General features: G+C 38.2%; 2 protein-coding genes across 5 annotated transcripts in view; one reads left to right on the top strand and one right to left on the bottom strand.

Annotated features, from left to right (window-relative positions):
* LOC110069078 (phospholipase DDHD1-like) overlaps positions 1-2,201 on the top strand; it is a 13,850-nt gene extending 11,649 nt beyond the window's left edge. Inside the window, exon 12 of the mRNA XM_020776539.2 lies at positions 1-2,201. This exon is cut by the window's left edge and continues 525 nt beyond it. The gene's annotated coding sequence lies outside the window, so the exon portion shown is untranslated.
* LOC110069132 (putative fibroblast growth factor 1) lies at positions 1,465-18,415 on the bottom strand. 4 transcript variants are annotated; one of them, XM_020776601.2, is made up of 6 exons: positions 17,370-18,415; positions 11,853-11,961; positions 6,054-6,229; positions 4,463-4,715; positions 3,212-3,318; positions 1,465-2,641 (listed from the first exon to the last, which is right to left on the bottom strand). In XM_020776601.2, the coding sequence occupies exons 3-6, from the start codon at positions 6,066-6,068 to the stop codon at positions 2,405-2,407; spliced, it is 612 nt and encodes a 203-aa protein (XP_020632260.1). In that variant the 5' UTR covers positions 6,069-6,229; positions 11,853-11,961; positions 17,370-18,415; the 3' UTR covers positions 1,465-2,404. The 4 variants fall into 4 exon arrangements, with proteins under 4 accessions (XP_020632260.1, XP_089143951.1, XP_020632259.1 ...); XM_089287825.1 differs by lacking the exon at positions 17,370-18,415 and having other exon boundaries at positions 11,853-11,986; XM_020776600.2 differs by lacking the exons at positions 11,853-11,961; positions 17,370-18,415 and adding an exon at positions 9,657-9,765.
* Between the last annotated feature and the right edge of the window lie 677 nt (positions 18,416-19,092).

Genomic DNA, 19,092 nt, shown 5'->3' with positions numbered 1-19,092 from the left:
GGTGATGTTCATGAAAAATTCAATTACTTGGAAATACAAGACTTAAGACCCTTGAGGACTTGTCAAAAACATTTTGAAACGATCTTGCCGAATTTCCTTCCAGATGAGTGTGAAATTTAAGGAAAGTACACAGTGGTATAAGTTTTTTCACGTAGCAACGGCCATAGCAACGACTGTTTACTATAAGAACGTGACCAAAAATATAGATTATTTTTAACTTATATGTACGAAACTATTTAGAAAAAAACTTTTAAGACATGCACAACTCGATTGGTATAATTATTTGTGAAAAGCTTTGCCTCAAATTGCCATCACAGGCTCATTCATTTCCCTTATGAAAAGGAATATTTCCCACAACTGCGGTAACTTTTTACAAAATAGAACAACCATTGCACCCCCTCCCCCGAGATCCAATCTGCACCCCTCCCCCCGCTATTTGTGGCTCGTTAAATGCTTAATACTTCGTGTAACAAACTTTAAGTGCATTTTTCTCAAAAGTTTACTTTTGTACCGACTGACTTCGTGCCAACATTTCTACTTTGCAAGGTTTTTAAGTAGAATTCCCGAAACTTGGGCTGATCAAAGACCAATAGTGTCGTGATGTCATAAACCAAAAAAATCGTAACAATTTAAGGTCTGTCACGTGACATGAGATGATTTGTCCACTGGGTGTGGTAAAAAATAAGGTTATTTCCAAATAAAGCTGTAAAAAGCACTGAAAATAAGAGTTAACTGTCAAAACTTAGATTCATTGCACAGAAAAAAACAGAAACTTACATGATATGCTTATTTGATAGTCAAACCTTGTTTTGTAAAAGAGCAGGAAGTGTTGGCGTCAATACTATAAAACACTACCTCAAAAGGCTGTGGCTGGTTTCCATAGCAACCATTTTGAGTAAAACTCTAGAAATTTAATTTCTCTTCTTGAGTGCAATAGCACACAATTGATCTTTCTTCAACATATTTAAACAAACTTTTTGGTCCATTCGAGGGTACCATACCACCTTAACTAAAATTGGCTCTTCGGGCCCGTAAAGTTTTCGGGGCTTTCGAGAAACGGGCCCCAGGACTGCTTCTCGACTTGAAAGGTTATTTTACCTTTGGAATCGTTGCCAGAAATTCATCTGAATCAGTGTTTCATTTTAGAAGACACTCTTATGTAAAACGGGGTCTCCGTCGCTACCGTTCTTGAGTGTTGTCACCCAATTTTCTACGCGTCACGAAACTCTTCCTCGAGAAGCATTTCGTGACGACTCGAACAACGACCGTGAAGTAAACTGGAAGCTGAAAGAAACCGTTAAATCTTTCATGGTAAGCCTGAATAAGAATGAAAGTTTACGTCTGTTTAGAGATAGAGAAATCTTTATTTAATAAGTGTTAGTAGGGCCAACGCAGCTGTTGCTTGGGGCAGTCACGCAACGCGCACTTGTTACGTGACAACGCCAAATGATGCTACGAGAGCAATTTTTATAAAGAAGCTTTTTTATTGAGAGTTTTGACTGGGAAACATTTATTCGGAGGTTATCAATTGAAAAAAATATCTCTTTTATGGAAAAGTTTATTATGAAGGTCAATTAAATGACTACCTGCAGGAGCCCATTACCCATTACCCAATGGGCTCCTGCTACCTGCAAGAATACGTTGTTGTTGAAAATATATTCTTGGTTGTTTTGTTTTCACGTAAAAGTAACCGTTTTTATAGACCAGCAAGTGTGATCGAAATATTTCTTACAAGAGACGACTTAAGGGAAGGAATTCCTCACCCTGCGCCTTATTGCAGCGAGAATCCAATTTGAATTCAATATTTTAGAAACGAAAAAACGAAACAAGAGGATGGAATCAGCGATAAGTGAACAAATTACAGCGTTGTGAAATAAATCTTCGTGTTGGTTATGTGAAACACGATCGTCTTGTTGCGTGTAGCGTGCGGATTCGCGAGGAGAACTTCCACGCGTGCGTGAATCCAAAAATAACTCGGGTTGTTCGCACGAGGGTTCTTCCTCTTATTTCATACTCTCTTGTCGATAACCAGTACAAATTCTATCAAAACAGATTATTTATAAATCCTAACAAGAAATAAATAGGTCTTGGTTTTAATGTCAATACCCAACCAGCGCTGGAAAGCCATTGACGAATGGCTGGGTGTATTTTTCTTAGCTGTACAGACTCCAAGATTGATTCAATAAATATATTGTACACAATGTTCGTTTGGTTTTGATAAATCCCTCGCTGATGTTCTGCAATCTCGTTTCCAGCTCTTTTTTTTCTTCCACGCATAAAAGAAGGGACGAGATTGGACTGGACAGAGATGACGTCAGGATGATACGTGTGCTTGAAATCGAGGCTCGCGTTTTCAGTCAGCCTTGCTTGGTAATGATTGCATCCAATGATATTTTGTCTTGTCCTAAATTCGACATTCGGCTGAAGATTTTCGTCTCTGTTGTCTTGAGCAAAGCATTACCGTGAACTGTACAGACTTGTGTTTGAGTTCTGGCTTAGAAGCTTTTTTTATTGCGCCATTTTTCTTCAGAGCAAGGAACCTCATGGAACTTTTCTTTCTGAAAATTCTTTCCGACCAGAACACAGTGAAACCATTTGAACGAAGCTCTTGAATTAGCATTGTATCCGCCTTATGGCTCTTCTGTTGAAACACAAGCAAAGATCATTACTGATTGTGTTGATCTTCGTAAATGTTTTAGGCTAATTGAGTCTACGGGCGTGATAACAAGTTATAATATCAAACTGTTATCGAAAACTGAACCGGTTGTGTAATAGCTTAAAGTTTGGACGTTTCTAAGCTATGGGTAAGATGTTTGCGGTCGATGTGTCAAGAACATATCTTTTCAATGTAAAAAGTACACTACGTAATTAAAGAATGAACAACAAGACTTGGATTTGGCAGAAAAAGGAACAATTTTCACAATTTGAAGAATGGGAAAGTCTTAACACACCAGACGAAATCAAATATTGGGTGAGCGTTTTATTTCGTTGATTTTGCTCTCCCAGATTGCGGCAGAGTACAAATCTTACCTTTTGGGTGTAACGCAGATATTGCGTTTCAGCCTGCCTCTCGCGATAAATGGCCAATTAGATATATTATAACTTTATCTTTACCCGCTTAATAATTTTCCTGCTTCCTCGATGTACACTGATCTTTCATTGCCTTCAAAACTTTTTGATTGAAAAAAAAAAAATTTTTAGAAGTACTTACCATAGTGGTATAGACTTTTCCAGCTTTATTGATAGCAACAAATAATCCTGACTGAACGTTTTTTATTCTTATAACACTTGTGCCACACGACTGAAGCTCAAACAGACCTGAAATAGAATTTGCGAAGGATAATGATATTAATTTCAAGGAAAATTACTCGATTAAGTACGAAGAAAGGATAGAGGCTAGTGTCGTGTCCGTTGCCAAGTTCGGAGAACGGTTTCGTAAACAACAGGCAATGAAAACTGTGAGAAAATCGTGAATTAAACCAGCCCTAGTGAGTCAATTAATTATTATTATTATTATTATTATTATTATTTCACGGGCAGGATGGGTTAGGCAAGATAGCAGTGATACAGGTGTCAAGGCTAAGCTGGCATTCGATTTGATCCTCAACTTTGACCAAATTTCCGTGAAATTTTTATGTACATGGACTTTACTTACACAGCAAAGAGATTCATTCAGTTCAAGTCAAAGATCTGGAAACACTCTTAAAACAATTGTAAATGGACCCGATTGTCGCAGGCCTGCTAATATTAGCCTCCCACGCAGACAAAAGTATTGCGTGAATGCCTTTGCTGAATACAAGATATGGTGACTACAATAGCAGACGTCTGAGCGTAGGATGCAATGATCAATACTCTTAATGATCAGCAGTATATTGCACAGCGCATGAAATTAAAATTTTCCAGTCGGCCGAAATGGCTGATATGTCTCGCTAAGGAACTTAAGAAGCATGTCGCTCACGTGCTGAAAACCTCACGATTTGGTACAGCCTCTTTACGCAGTTTAATCCGTTGCTTTTTTGACTCGACTCCAGAAGTCCAGTCCGAAAGCCAAAGAAAAGTGAGGGAACACGGTTAGGTTTGGGCAAGAGACAATCCCTTGGTTTGGGAACCACCTGCAATGGACTAGCATCCGGCCCAGTGGGGAGTAGCGATAAACCTCCAATGCCACAGAAAACAAGAGTTAGAGGGCCTTTATGTGTGCTGTCTAATAGCTGAGAATTGGTTTAATTTTTCGCTGTCAGCTGAGAAGTGATATTTGTACTTTAAGTGATTGAGATCCAAGGTCTGCGAAATTTACTAACAGTTGAGAAATGGCCTGAAATTTGAACTGATAGCAGTGAAAAATCCCCGAAACTTTAGCAGATAACTAAGATTCTAGTACCCTTTGAGTTAGGCAACAACTAAGTTTCCCAACGGTCATGACCATCTACAATATAAATTCATATCATGAATTATTTCTTACATCTGCTAGTTTGTCGGCAGTAGGTGTTATTCACTCCATGTAGTGTACCATTGGATAATACTGCAAGATGAAATCCCAGTTTACTCCACAAGCGCGCCATTCGTCGATGTGTTGGCGGGGCATGTGGATCACAGTTTCCTCGTGTAGTTAGTTTATATAGTCTCAATCCATTACCGTTTCCTCGTAGCTTTCCTCTCGCCTTAGCACCGGACAGTCTTGTCGTTGTAATAAACGCTATTATACATAAAAGTATCTGGCAGAATAACGAAAGCTTAGGATTAGTAAAAATGTCTTGGAGACAGTTGGTGTCGCTTACATGCATATCTTTTGGAGATGCCGTAACCACTGTATTTCCATGCAACCACAGCGTTATGACGTCATTCACGATCGGGACGTTTCTAAAGAGGTGACGTTAGCTTGTTAATTTCATTGCTTATCATGTTAAAAAAAAGGTCTTTCCGCTGCTTTCTAGTTAATCACGAAGCGCATACACTGACTTAGATTTCTTGAAATTTGAAAGAATGTGACGTTGCTATATTATTGATGCACGCACGTGGAAAACCAACAAAAAGCATAGAGCGCGCTTTAAACAACGTTTTTTTGGCTTCCAAAGCTTCTCAGCAAACTGTACTGAAATCATTGGTACCTTTTCCGTACATCTAGTGGTACATGCCATAAAGGCAAAGAAATCTAAAGGTTCTTTTTCTTTTTTCACTTATAGAGGTCAAGAGAGCGGTCAGCTCCAATTTTCGTCATTGATTGTGTTGATGAACTAGAGTTCCGTTACAATCAATATAACTCAAGTTGTGCTAACAAGTGCGATACAAAATGCTATACAATGACAAAACTTCTCAAACAACAAAGAACTCTTAGAGTTTTCGAAAGAAACTACAATAATAATTAACTGTCATTTCATTTATTTCTAAAAAAAAAAGTTTATCGCAATAATCAAAACTTGTGGGAAAACTTGCTGAAGTATGATTTTTTTTGGGGGGGGAGGGGGGGAAGTTGGCTCTAAGTATTTTGTCTGAAAGAAAGTTTCAACGAGCAATATCCCTGGTGAATGTTAAATTTTACTCTCTAATTTTTTTCTGCCGTTCCGTTGTTGAGCATTACATAGCTAATCCACAAAAAAGATTTTTTTAAAATCCAAATACGGAATATTTTTCTCTGTGGCCCCGAAATGTTATATAAGAAGCTAAACATAATGTTATGAGCGTTTCTTTCACGGCTTTATATTGTAGAATTGTGTGCTCCGGTGAAGGAGGGGTGATGCCTCAATTATTTTAGCCTTTGAAATGACGAAGCAGTTATATTCTAATAATACTGAGAGACACACGCGCCTTTTTGTTTTAAAAATATTGGAACATTGGCTTGAGAGCAATACTCGAAAACTTCCGTTTGATCTCACTGCACTTGATGAAAAGCATTTCTTGCTTCGCGCACTTGTCAGCAATATTGAAATTCCAGAGTCCATCACTGACTTTTTGTAACAGTGATATTATTCGCTAATTGAACTTAAACTTTCCTCTTATTATTACAGTCATGAAATAATTATTGATTAAAAGTTCTGCAGTTTAAAGTAACTTACCATTTTCCACTCCATTTGGTTTTTTTGAGACCTGAACAAGTTGAATTCTTGTCGTTGTTTCCGAGATCGTCTCTCTAAGCTTGCCCGGACAAACGGCCTTCGTCAAGTCGCCCCCGATTTGCTTTATACCAGGCCATTACCTCATTCGGGTGTGTAACTCCACTTTTGTTATTTCACTACATGAAATAAAAGAAAGCATTTAAAAAATTTTTGTTTTTTTGTATGCATACTTTCAACTTCCCCGGGGAAGCTTACACTTGACGTGTTTTTGCGGTGTTTTCCTTTTAAAAGCTCATAAAGAACACACGAAATATTTCATTTTGCCGAAAATTTCAAAGCGATTCTGTCATTGTACTTTAGCTCTTTAGTCTGTGAAATAAAAGGCTTTTTGTTGTTCGACGCGAAATTTCACGGTCGATAGAGTTCGTAAAGACATCAGTCTTGGCTGTGTTCACAAGGCCGCTGTGTTTACAAACATCAACACAGCAGAGAATAATTTCAACTTTGTCAATCCATAGAAAATAGTCAAATCAGCCTTTGAACATTGCACCAAAATCCAGTCACAACAATATACAAAACTTCGTTACATTGTAAGGAGAAAATAAGCAAGTAGGACAGATAACTAATTACCACTATTATAAGTCTATTAGCGATAGCGACAATCCTTGAATACATACGTAAATTTTACCCACTTCCTATCTCCACATACTTGCTGCATTACAAAATTTTCAAGTCCTTATCTGTGCAATCCACTTACGGAAAGAACTCTTATTTTTCGTAACAGCTATGCTCATAAAAGATGAGATGATCAAAGCATTCCATAACAGTCCGATTAGAAAAACCCCGTCAACAGACTTCAAGCCAGTAAGCCTTTGAGTGACCGCTTTTCGCGACTTACTTGCACATTTCCAGCAGTGAAGTGTTTTGGAAATGACGACAAACGCGCTAAATCCGCACCAATAAAAGCTCTCCGGAAACCGATGATGACAATATAACGTTTCTGCGGTAAACAAATTATTGGTTTTTCCATTGTTGATATTAACGGATTAAACACGCAGCTTGCTGTGTTATTGCCGACGTTGTTTGATGTTGCACAATAGTAGCGGTTTTTAATGGTGGTTAACACGAGGCAGGTCTGGTGAAGTGTTAATTTCGGGGTAACGCTATTGCACAAGCACAGCCTTTGTCGGTATTCTGTAAAAGCGGAGGGTCTTTGAGCATTTCAATTACGATATTGTTTAGCTAAGCTAAGTTGCTTCTTTATAAACAAATACCAGTCTGATCTTCAAGTACGAAAACAAAAATCATTCTTAAAAAATACAGCCAAGTTGCACTTATTCAACAATTGATAAAAGCTGAGAAGAATCCTTTTTAACTTCAGACAGTTCTAATGAATGATGAGCTTAATGCAATTATACTAAACGGCTATAATAGGCAAATACCGCTGCCGTTTAAGACCACGCAATATGACCTAAGGTCAGTAAATATGTATGTTAATTAGTTTTAAATAACTCGTTGTTTTGGAAGGAAAGTACATCTTAAAAGTCGAATAACCACTGCCCGACAAAAATTTAGGAAGTGAGGATATAACTATCGGATTCTGTGATAACTATATTTTTATGTTTTAGTGGTACAGTTCTTTAGACGAACTACCATATGCAAAATAAAGTAAAAGAATTTTGGCTATTTTTCAACCTTTTCCTAAGCCGGAAATTCATTTCTTTTTTTCAGACTCACTCTTCACAAAGGATATTTTGTTGTTTTACAGTAAATATAACAATCGTAACCAAATCCGTGTTTCAACTGTATAATAATGTATATAAGACTGTTTTTCGTCCTTTCATCAACATAACATTTTTTTTTAACATAACATAACAAGACAGTTTTTCTGTCATAAACGACCCCTTTTGCGACAACTGAATTTTGGGTTGGAGTAAGTTATCCTTAGCAATCTACCGCATAATTAAGTAAAACTTCAATTTTTGAAACAGCAACGATCGAGGAGAAAGTACTCATTTCATGCAACATCTACAAGCCGGCAAAATCAAACACTTACTGCGCGAAAAAAAACAAAAACAAAAAAACAATAGCATTTCCCGATAATTTTTATGTAAGCGATCCTAGGGTGAAAAGATAAATTTCTTAACTTAAAAAAAAAGAAAATTCTAATTAACTTAGTGCCCTCAGCAAACCCAAGCATGTCAAAAAATTGTTTTACTTACCCCCGGAAAGAAACGGTTAGAGGAAAAGAAATTCCCACAATATTTCCTACAATGTTAATGTTTATCAGTTATCCGATCATTGAGCTACAGGCTGTTAAACTAATCGTCTTGGGTGGTCAGTTTAAAATATCGAAAGCGAGATATTTTCTTAGCCATGTTATTTTATCTTGGTAATAATAAATTCAGTTGTTCCCGCGATCTTGAAAATAGAACTCTGCTCCAGTTTCTTATCACCGCGGGGTAGTGCACCTCTTCAACTTGACCTTGCTTCCCATGAAAGATAAACTGTAGTATAATTTTATTTTCTTGCCTCGTTACATGCTGACAGAAACTCAGTGAGTCGATGTGGTCTTTCTCTTGCTTAAGGGTCCTTGACAATTTTAACGGCGAAAAGAAAGCTATTTTCCAAGTTTAGGGATAGAAATATCCGTTTTATGGAAAACTTACAACGGCAGTTAATTTGCGGCTGATAACGTAACAGGAAATGACAACACGCACTGGGCAAACGTGCGAATTCCGTACGTCGCACCACAATTGCTCTGTGCGAACTTCCCTTTACTCTCGAGTATAACCAAGCTTATTTTCGGCGACACAACTTTTGCACTGAGTTTCAGGAACAGTAAAGAAACGCTGAGAAATGTTCGTGTGGAATAACTAAGCTTCGGTTCGAACCGAGGCTAAATTATTCCACGCAAAAATTCCTCAGCGTTTCGGGGACGTGGATGTTGGAAGTTGAAGATTGGGTTTTGAAACAATAAGCCAAGGAAACTTTTCGCTTCGCGAATTTTAGAATAATTTTAAGTTATGGAGAATAAATGCTGTTTATAGCATTCCTATACAGACTAAACACTCGACCCCTCCTGCTGGGAAAGCCACGGTTAGTCCGTAACCGTGTCCATATAATAGCAAAAGTATATGTGCTGATGGGGTTTATCTCTGAAACCAATGTTTGTCACTGGTGCAATAGGATAATTAAGATTTTCTGTTGATAAGCTTGATGAATTTTATCGAAAGAACCAGCTGGGAATTGAATTGAAAACCCAATTACGACGAACCACGGTTTGTGCGGACTTGAACCTCAGGGTACAGGGAACGTTAACAAGACTGAACCAGCCATTTGACTGGTAAAGATATAAACTGTGTTTTGCCAAGTATAAATAGCTAACGATGACAATGAATTTTCGGAACTAAACGGGAAGAGCTAAACCGGGATTACTTCGTACGTATTTCTATCACGTCTGCGCTAAAATATTTTCGTCCTCGATGCTAAGAACTAAAAATAGAACATATTGAAGCTCTCGAGCGATATTAACGAGCTCTGAACAAAGTACTTACCATCACATAACCTTTAAAAAATGCGTTTTTTACAAATGTAACATACCTCGATTTCGACAGACAGTAACATCGGTGATCAATCAGGTTCAGCCATTAATGGCACGGAGAAGAAATATCAACCTCTTCAATTTATTTTTGCATCAAAAATGGGTCTATATGCCAAACATATGTTCAGCTTCAATCAAGAGCTCATTAAAACGGAAGCCGAAAAATGACTTATTTCCTTCGCCCGTTACGTATCTCACGTAAGCGTGATTATTCCACTCATGCGCGGGCCACTATATGAAAAACAAATCTGACAGGTTTGACAACAATTTAACATGATCTGTGGGCGATTTTGGATCGAATGTAATTGCTTATAATAGCACGCGACTTCAGTAACAATGCTGTTCTTACAAATTGTACAACAGCTTGAGTATAACTGTTATGAAACATATATTACGGTTCATTATCTCGCCTAGCATATGGATCTCATTTGCAGCGACAAGGCCACATATCATTGTCTCTTCTGAAGATAAAAACGGTATGTCTGCATTACTTTACTGACCATGGAATCTCATTCTCTTGTCAGCCCGTGATGACCAATTTAGTCTCCGCAGAGTTAACTAGACCAACTTGAAAGAATTATAAGACTATGACACTACGAATAGAAATCTCAACAAGGTTTTGATAAAAGTAAGTTCCGATAAGTTCATTGAAGGACTATTTTGGGGTCGTCTCCTTGTTTTCTAGACAGTAGCAATGCCATGGGTAAGTATTGAGCTATGCTCAACAAATAAGTTAATTAGAAACAGTTTTTTGAATTGCAAGTTTAGTAACGTTATGAACTTCACGTTCTGTTTTTCCTCTTTTCTGGGGTTAGTTCGCAAGCTGTAGTTCCGGTTCAGAACGTCTAAGTTTTCCACAGTTTCTTAGAAGGACTAGAGATAAAAGTTTTGAGAGGTTCATTTCAGATACCAAAGAGGTTTAAATAGAATAAAACATTGTGATAGCTATAATCCAAAGAAAGCGTTTTGTTTATCTCTTTCACCTGAATTTCCTCCAACAGAAAAAAATAACTGAATTGATAACTTCAACTGGACGTCATTAGGGAAACTTCTTTTATTAAAATAATAACTCAATTAAAGCCTGGATGTTTCTAATATAATCACAGATTTCACTGAGTAAAATTCACTTCTACGATTTCATTATTAATTTTCACTTGACGGTGCACAAAAATTAAAAAGCATACAAAAACGACAGAAAACCCACAAGAAATATGGAACACTGTATATTCCGTCAAAAAATGGTTCAGCCCTCGACCAAAATGTAAGGTCAACGCGTTCCCAACTAATCGTGGTTTACTTAGCTGTGAGAATGTTGTTTTACATCAAGACAATGTTGCCACTGTTCTGTAGTGACTCGGCTTTTATTTTCATGAGTGTTGGTTAAAAGCTGTTCATTTTCAGACTTTTCACCCTGGTGTCACTTTTTCACAGATCTCCCACAAACCCGCGTTCGCAGGAGCGCTAAATTGTCTTGTAACTGATCCGAGATGTACATCGAGATCAAAATATGTTTGCTGCAGTGGAAAGCTTGGCTGATAAAGTACGATAAATTCAATGTTGTTTATTTGTCAGTTTGCAGTACTCTAGCGCAGGTGGAAAAAATATTCGTAGAAGTCAGTTGTTTGACAATTTTAAAACCCAATCATATGGGATATGACTGTTATTATTTTGTATCTTAACACAATTGATCGAAATTAATTGGGTGGCTGCCAAAGTGTTCAGTAAACAATTCATCAGTTGTGTTTTGAAGTTTTGCTATTTTAAGGACTTTATACACGATTCCACATCGATTTTTTTCGGTTGCCAAACAACTGTTGCGCTCCCGGAAAATGTGCAATTTACACTGAGACGCAACTCAAAGAATTATTTCAACGTCCTCAAAGTTTTCCTCAATGTAGCATCAATATCCACGCTATGGTATTAGCAAACATTGGTTCTGAAGGCAATCTAAGTGCACTTCATCAAAACCCTGCATGATGGAAAAAGCAGCGACACAGCGGCTTTGCGAATAGCTGTTGTTTATCAGTCAATGGCGGCTTGTTTAAATCAATCTTTAGCGACTTAAGCCATCGTTATTTCTTCGTGTATCTCGCTCCTTGTTAAAAGAGTATCATTCAAACACCTACTTCCGAAACTACTCCATTTTCAATATAAGAGTGTTTTATCAGTATTTCGTTAACTGTATCTTCACTAACCTTCAATCACATGTCTCCACTAGCTGGCCACACAGCGTAAACTTAGCATTGAGCAAATTCTAAGATTCCTTTGAAACTGAATGCTTCAGATGGCCGACGGGGACCCTAACTGTCAAAACGAATAAAAAATGACCTTAATTCTTAGCGGTTACCCCCTTTTCGGGGGAGAAGTGTTGAAAATTAGATGATTGTCTGGTGGCCGTAATGACCCGTTTGGTTTAGCTGTTGGCTTTGGGAAACCTGTTAAGGGAAATAAATGAGGCAATTGAGGGCTAGGGATGGAGAACTCCATTGGCGTATGGAACACATCTTGATTCTCAAGCATTTTAATGATCAAAACTTAAACAGTTTTGCCTTTAGGGACCGTTCATTTTTTATGAGGGAGGGGGGGCTGGTGGGATTTGGGAAGCACCATTTAAAAATCGCATGACCCCCCCTCAGCTTACCAATTTTTTCACATGGCCCCCCCTTACAGCGGTCATTTTTTGGGATGACCCCCCCCCCCAAAAAAAAGAAATTGAAAAACAATATTTAGATTCAACTTTTTTAATATTTCTCTTTTATCCCCCTACTTCACGTTATTGTGCTCACTATGAAGACAACATTTACAATCCCTATACTACAGAGAACTGTTGTTTAAAAAACAAATCAAAAGAAAGAGAAGTCAATTTCGGATCTCCTAGTTATGGCTCGCCCTGAGTGTGTGGCATTTGGCCTCTCATTGGCATCTTCCTCATCTGAATCGATGAATGCAAGAATGACGTCACTTGAGTCATCTTCTCCCCCAGAGTCAATGGCATCACTGTCATACTCATCATTGTCACTTTCATCCGTTTCACTGCTGTCAGCACTTGCCCTGTTGTCATTTTGTGTCAATGTCCTGGCATTTCTCAGTGTTGGCTGGCCAGCTCTGAGAGGACTCTTCTGCTGCAAGCATGAACGTCTTACATTTGCCTTTACTTTCTCACTCTTGCTGCTTTTCAAATGCTGCTTCAGTCCGTGGTGGTTCAAGTACTTGTTTAGTTCTGGAACACGTGGCTTTTTAAGCTTGGTTAGATCTTCGCACAACTCAGTCCAAGGATAATCCTCATATGATTTATCTTTTGCGTCCCTACTTAACTTTGCCTTTTCTTCTGCTCTCTTTTCCCTTTTAAATTCCAGCACTTCAAGATGCTGAAGATAATCCACCACAAACTTTGATTTGACAATAAACTTATCTGCAAATAGAGCAACGCTCTTTGGGTCAGATAAAACCAGCCTGCCACTTCCATGCTCCTCCTTCGCTTGGACCCTTGGCTGCCAGTCATCTGGATCACGCCCTTCTTTTGGGGTCTTCTGGTAGGAGAGGTAGTGGTATTCCGGTAGGCAGGAATGGTCAGGAACTGGTTTAGGGTATCTTTCTATGGATGGTCCAGTCCATTCACAACAAAAAGAACAAATTTCTCCTTCCTTTTCTTGACAGGACAACTTTAGAAACTCCCTGTAGTTCTCCCCCTCATAGTGCTCATTCATAAACTTCTCAATCTTACGGAAGTAACAGTGGCCTGGAACAGAGTCTTTCCTTGCTCCTGCATTGTGATACTGAACCAAGTACAAAGTGTTGTGAAAAAACTGGAAATCTGTTGATGTGTTGTGTGAAACACATTGTTACATTTAATTTACAGATGTATTGATTTGGAGGGTTTTTACCTCTACTCTAGTGATAGGTATGTATAAATGTTGCCCTGTGCAGGTAAAACAAAAAGCTATGAGTGTTCTCAAATCTTGCAAATAGTGGATTACTTTTTATAAATTTTAGCATACTTGTTGTGGTTTAAATTTATCTATGGTTTAAAATTTCTTAATTTTCAATGTCTCAAGTTCATTGTCATAATTCAGAACAAAGAGAAATGAAAATCCAATTGGTTTAAAAATTTTAGCCAAAACTAGATTTAAACCACAACATACCCATGAGGGGCTTTTCCAATCGGGAAAAGAGCGCATTACTACATGAGCATCATGAAAGAGGCTCATTCCAAAATGCGCAATAATGGCAAAAGCGACGAGTCGTTTAAGAAAAGGTTTACAGCTGAACGATCCAGGCAGTTTGACATCTTACAAGCAAAAGAAACAATCTTTCTAAGTGCGGATGGCTGTTCAGAAAGGGCGAGTGAGTTTTCCATGCCAGGGTACCAGTTGAAGCCCAGTGATGGAAGAAAACTGAACTTCTCCATCAAAGAGCACAGAGCAATGGTGGAAAAGTTGAATGTCATATTGAAAGATGTAAAGGAACACGATTCCACACTCTTTCAGTCCACTGGGCTTGCTTTAAAGCAGGGCGAAGAATTTGCCCACAGTTTTAATGTAAAACAGATCAAATGTATGGAAGCTAAGTTGACGAAGGTCACGCAGAACATGGAAGCACTAGAAAATAAGAAGAGCAATTATAACAGCATATTCAAGGGCATACTCAAACAGCACATCAACAAAAGGAGAAGGAAAAAAGAAAACCGCAGAAAGTCAAATGAAAGAAAGAGGAAGCGGACTGAAAACAACGTCCAACGAGTTTATGGAATCTGTGTTGGAAACCCGCTAGGAAATGATTTTCCACAATGCCTTGTGTACCCTCCTAGAACGGCCGTCCCGGAAGAGTGTATTAAAGTTGAAGATGTTGCCACGTCGTTATTTAGAAGAGATGGGCCATACATTGCACAGCTCTTGGAAGGGAATTTAATATTTCACCAATGCTGCAAGAAGCAGAATCACCACAAACCTTGAGCAGGAAGTCAGAGATTATGTTTACACCTTCATGTACCCTGAAGAGTACACTCTGACGGAAAGCATTGCTGCTTCTTGCAGCATTGGTGGAAGAGACTCCCACAGCAGCACAAGCGGTTACGAAGAACTCGACGACAGCGAAGATGAAGATGAGTGCCAGTGAAAGTTGCATTCGAAAATAACAGTGTTAAATACTTCTTTTCAGTAGCTACAAATGCTTTTTGTCGCCAAACGTTTTTTTAAAGCAGAAGGAAAGTTTGTAATAAATTTGTATCCTGCCTTCTATGTTTATTCTATAGCAATTTTTTTGATATTCAAACATTATGCCATTTTAAAGTTTTACTAAAATATTTCACACGACCCCCCCTTTTTCCCTTATTTTTTTGGGATGGCCCCCCCTCGAAAGCCATTTTTTTTCGCATGGCCCCCCCCCAAATCCCACCAGCCCCCCCTACCTTATAAAAAATGAACGGTCCCTTAGGTCTGTCCGAGTTAGACAGTACGGGTCGTTCAGCTCAGCGTGAAATGTCAAAAGGCATGCTGTTTGTGAGAAAAACAATCTCCATCTCTTCTGGCGAAAGCAACGACATCTTTTGTTCAGGAAGAAACGTCCAGCAGAGAGATAAACTGACCAGTGAGATGGTTAATTTGGAATTGTCAATTGAGGATTGCTTCGACAAGTGTGTTCTATGATTGTTTTAATTGATTCTGCGTTACCCAGACGTGTAGAATGTGCCCTCAGACCTACATCATCTACAGTTACTTAATCGTTCTTCCAAACCTAGTATGACAGGTTAAATCATTCTTTTTTATTAACTCAATTTCCATTCCTCTCCGAAGAAGGTCATTTTCCTCAGCCCAATATCGATTTCGCGATCTCGTGATTTCTCATTTGCGGTCGCGTGAATTGATGTTACATGTTTATCGGCTGCAAACGAAGTGATCAGTTTGACTCGGTCATCAATTGTACTGTGGCTATTTGTATGTTATTCATTATTTCTAATTAAATTAACGTCGTCAATCGAGGGAGGCTTGCAAAAAGCGTACACTCATTCTTACGGAGCCCTTGTAAATAGGGCTCTATTGAAGAAGAGAGGTCCCAACAACTAGTGCTTTGGTGCAAGTGAAGAGCGAAATGTGCTGCCGCGGCCCAATGTGTAGGCAATTTAAGGCTTCTTTCTCAGTGCTATTTCCTTCTGTTCTAGCGGCCTACCTTATTACTTATCCACAACTCGGTTGACGAAATGCCTCGACCTTGAGCAGATAGAAAGTAAAACTGGTCGATGACCCCAGCGATTCACCATTAACCGAACGACTCTTAACATTATCACAGAATAACCAAGGTTTCTTTTCTTTTTTCACCGCAATCCCATGAATGGTTTTAATTCGCGGCAAAAAGACACACTCTGGAAAGTACATTGAAATCAAATGTGTCAGGTGTGAGGTAATCACTTAGGAGGAAATTAATCAATTAACTAATGGATGCTTTGCTTGTTTTACAGACACAGAGTGTGTTACGGGCTCGGTTATAAAGAAGCCAGTTATGGGGATTGTTCGATTTCAAATCTCTTCATTTGCAGATATTCTCTTTTTATTTAGTCGATAATGAATGAGGTGGTTCCAAAAACTTTCGCAGCATGAAATCAGAAGTTGATTCACTTTAATTGATAATTTGGACAGACAGACTGACCTTATGAACTCTTTGTCTCAGGAGTTTACAAACGACTAGCGTGACTTAATGATCAGAGCATGCCACTCACATTGCGTGACCTTCGGTGGAAAGCTTTTCGTCACGAGACACTTCAGTAAAATGGTATTACGTTTCAAATTTGGTCCAAAATACTTTTAAATCAAACTTTAACTCAAATCCAAAACTACCTGAATTTAGAATCAGAAATAAAATAAAAATTTCATACATTTCTCTGATCTCCGTGAGTATTTGACCCATGAGTCGGAAATTGAAAAACACAGTCTACAATCTTCATACGAATGCAATTCTTTCAGTTGAGACTTTTTATAAGAAATCGAACATTAATGAAATTATCAGATTCTGATAGAAACACTGTTTCATTGCATCGGTGTGTAAACTCATGCCCAGTCTCCTGTACATTGTGAACAAAATTCTTAGACAGGGAGGATGACGGGAAGAAACGAGCGGCTTTCCCGTCATCCCACGCGTCGTACAATTTTCTGGTAAAAGGCAAACTAAGACGAGTCAAAAGGTGGCTTATTAGGGTCGTCACGCAGCGAGTTGCGTGAAGGACGACCCTTGTTACGGCTGCGAAGGAGACTAAGTAAAAGCAGGATATTTAATTACCGAATTTATAATATGGGCCCCTGCTATAAACCAGTTTGACTAATGAAATGATAGTGAGGAATGTAAAACACTCCAAAAGGAGAAAATTTTGCAAACTGATTATCAGTCTCTCAGGCAGCCACACTTTAATAAATTCCAAGAAACCATCATTTTATGAATGGAATATTTGCTTTCCCCGGTGAATTTTTTCTCTTGGCCAGCTTTGCCTCCGAATTCTAATATGTGGAGCTCGAGTTGACAGGCTGCTGGTACAAGGTCGCCCAGCTTTAATATTAGCTCAGAACTATCAAAAATACAAACTATAAGCTTAGCGAGCGATTGAGTAATTGCATTCATGATCCAGTTTTAAACCAGTCTCTTAAAATAGGTCCAGTTAGGAGTTGAGATTTATAAAATCTAAATTATCCAGTGTTATAGTATACGATTCATCTCAGTTTCCATACCTTCAACAGATACTATGCGAAGGTTCCTGGGGAATTCGACCTGTCGAAAATGCTTCTGAAACACGTGTGCTTCGTCCTCTCGTCTCTATGACGTCCCGCTTTAAAGAAATTAAATAGAATTGAAAACTTTAGTTGTATATGAAGGAAAGCAGTCCAGTGTGCCGGATATAAGATCTCGCCTGGCACCAAGATACGGACATCTAGTGGTTCACCATACAGGAAATTAAACTTTTTGATTTAAAAATTATCACTTCCTCACGACTTCTCGATACTTCTTCGCCACACGGACTAAATAAGTCCTTGGCTTCAAGCGCCTACCCATGTTCTTCGAATCTCAAATTTCAACTGAGATACTTCAGTAATGAAGCTTTTGCAATTAAACCTTCAACCATTAGGCAAGGGTTAATGTCCATCACCAAACATCAGATTAGAGTTAGTTAAAACCCTTGACCGACAAAAAGCTTTTTTTCTTTCTGTTTTTGTGTTTTCGGCCATCATCTGTAAACTGACCACCCCATGAAGATCTATTGATGTAATGCCGGTATTGCAATAAGATAAGGCATACAATTGGTTGTACAATTGATAACATCATGAAATAATGATTTTTTTTTTTCCTTCCACGCTCGATCACTTGTTCCTTTATATTTTTTTCTTTTTTCTAAGTTCAGTCTTTGATGGGTTTCCTGCCCTTTATCAAGCTAACTTAATTAACGAGATCATTTCCTAATCCAATTGTGTTAATCCTCTCTATTGTGCTAAATAGATGCTTTGATGTGCTTCGTTGAAATACACAACTTTAAAACTTGCATATTAGTTAACATCTTGTTCGATATTGATAAACTTGAAAAAACCAACGTAATCTACTGTCACACAAAAGCCATTTTCTTTTCATGTCACGTCCCCTTCTGATCAAAAAGAACTTTCTTAAAATTTGTTAAAATAAAAGAAACATACCCGTACCCTTAAAGTACCCTTGAATGCTTAATTCAATTAGTCATGAGCTTGCCATTTCGTGACTTGAGGTGACAGAAAACGGAAGCTGTATTTTACAGCTTTTCCTGTCGGCAGACTGTGTGATTCCGACACTTCGCGTGCGTTTGTGCATGTGGTCGTGCTGTTTTGACCACTTTTCAACTATTTTCCGGGTTTTTGTCTGTTAAACATCGTCTCAAGAGATCTCTAGTACTTTTCAGAAGTAATCTTGTTTTATTCTATTGAGTGTCTCTGATTTAATATCCTGATGCGGGCCGGGGGAGTAAGGTTGGAACAAGTTATTAAGAGGTTTTTTAAGTTAAGACATTATCGCTTAACAAGATGGATAACTACCAAGGAGGTAAAATTTTAGAGAACAAGATTAGGGAGAGATTAACACTTTAAAATCTCCTTTTCTGAGTTGTTGTTTTCTTAAGTGTTACAGCCAAACAAAGAAAGAGAAGTACGGAAGTATATGGTTATAAAGAAGAAAAATTGTCTTTTCAATAATGCGATTTTTTCCCCGACAGATGACCCCCAGTGGTTTTGTGACGTCATAAGAGCAACATAATTCATTATACGACTGAGAAAATTGCTTCATTGTGATTGGCTAAGAGCAGGCCAATTTATCACAGTTATTACCATCCTCGAAGACCAAAGGGCAGTTAGTTAAGAAGGGAAGAAAATTAAAGCGTCGAAAGTTTACAAGTTTTGATTTTTCGAAGCCTCAATTTCAATTTCATTTTTTTAA

This window comes from Orbicella faveolata, unplaced genomic scaffold, assembly GCF_042242905.1.
Source record: "Orbicella faveolata isolate gen_17 unplaced genomic scaffold, um_ofav_v1 contig_15, whole genome shotgun sequence".
Taxonomy (NCBI): Eukaryota; Metazoa; Cnidaria; class Anthozoa; order Scleractinia; family Merulinidae; genus Orbicella; species Orbicella faveolata.
Note: the sequence above shows the minus strand (reverse complement) of the source record. Positions and strands in the feature narration are given on the sequence as shown.

Bases quoted from the DNA above. Each gene is read 5' to 3' on its own strand.
- LOC110069132 (XM_020776599.2), bottom strand. From the start codon at position 4,784: ATGCATGTAAGCGACACCAACTGTCTCCAAGACATTTTTACTAATCCT. The intron at 3,319-4,462 runs GTAAGAAATAAT...ATTCTATTTCAG, and splicing joins CTGCCGACAAACTAGCAGAT to GTCTGTTTGAGCTTCAGTCG. The intron at 2,642-3,211 runs GTAAGTACTTCT...GTGTTTCAACAG, and splicing joins GAAAAGTCTATACCACTATG to AAGAGCCATAAGGCGGATAC.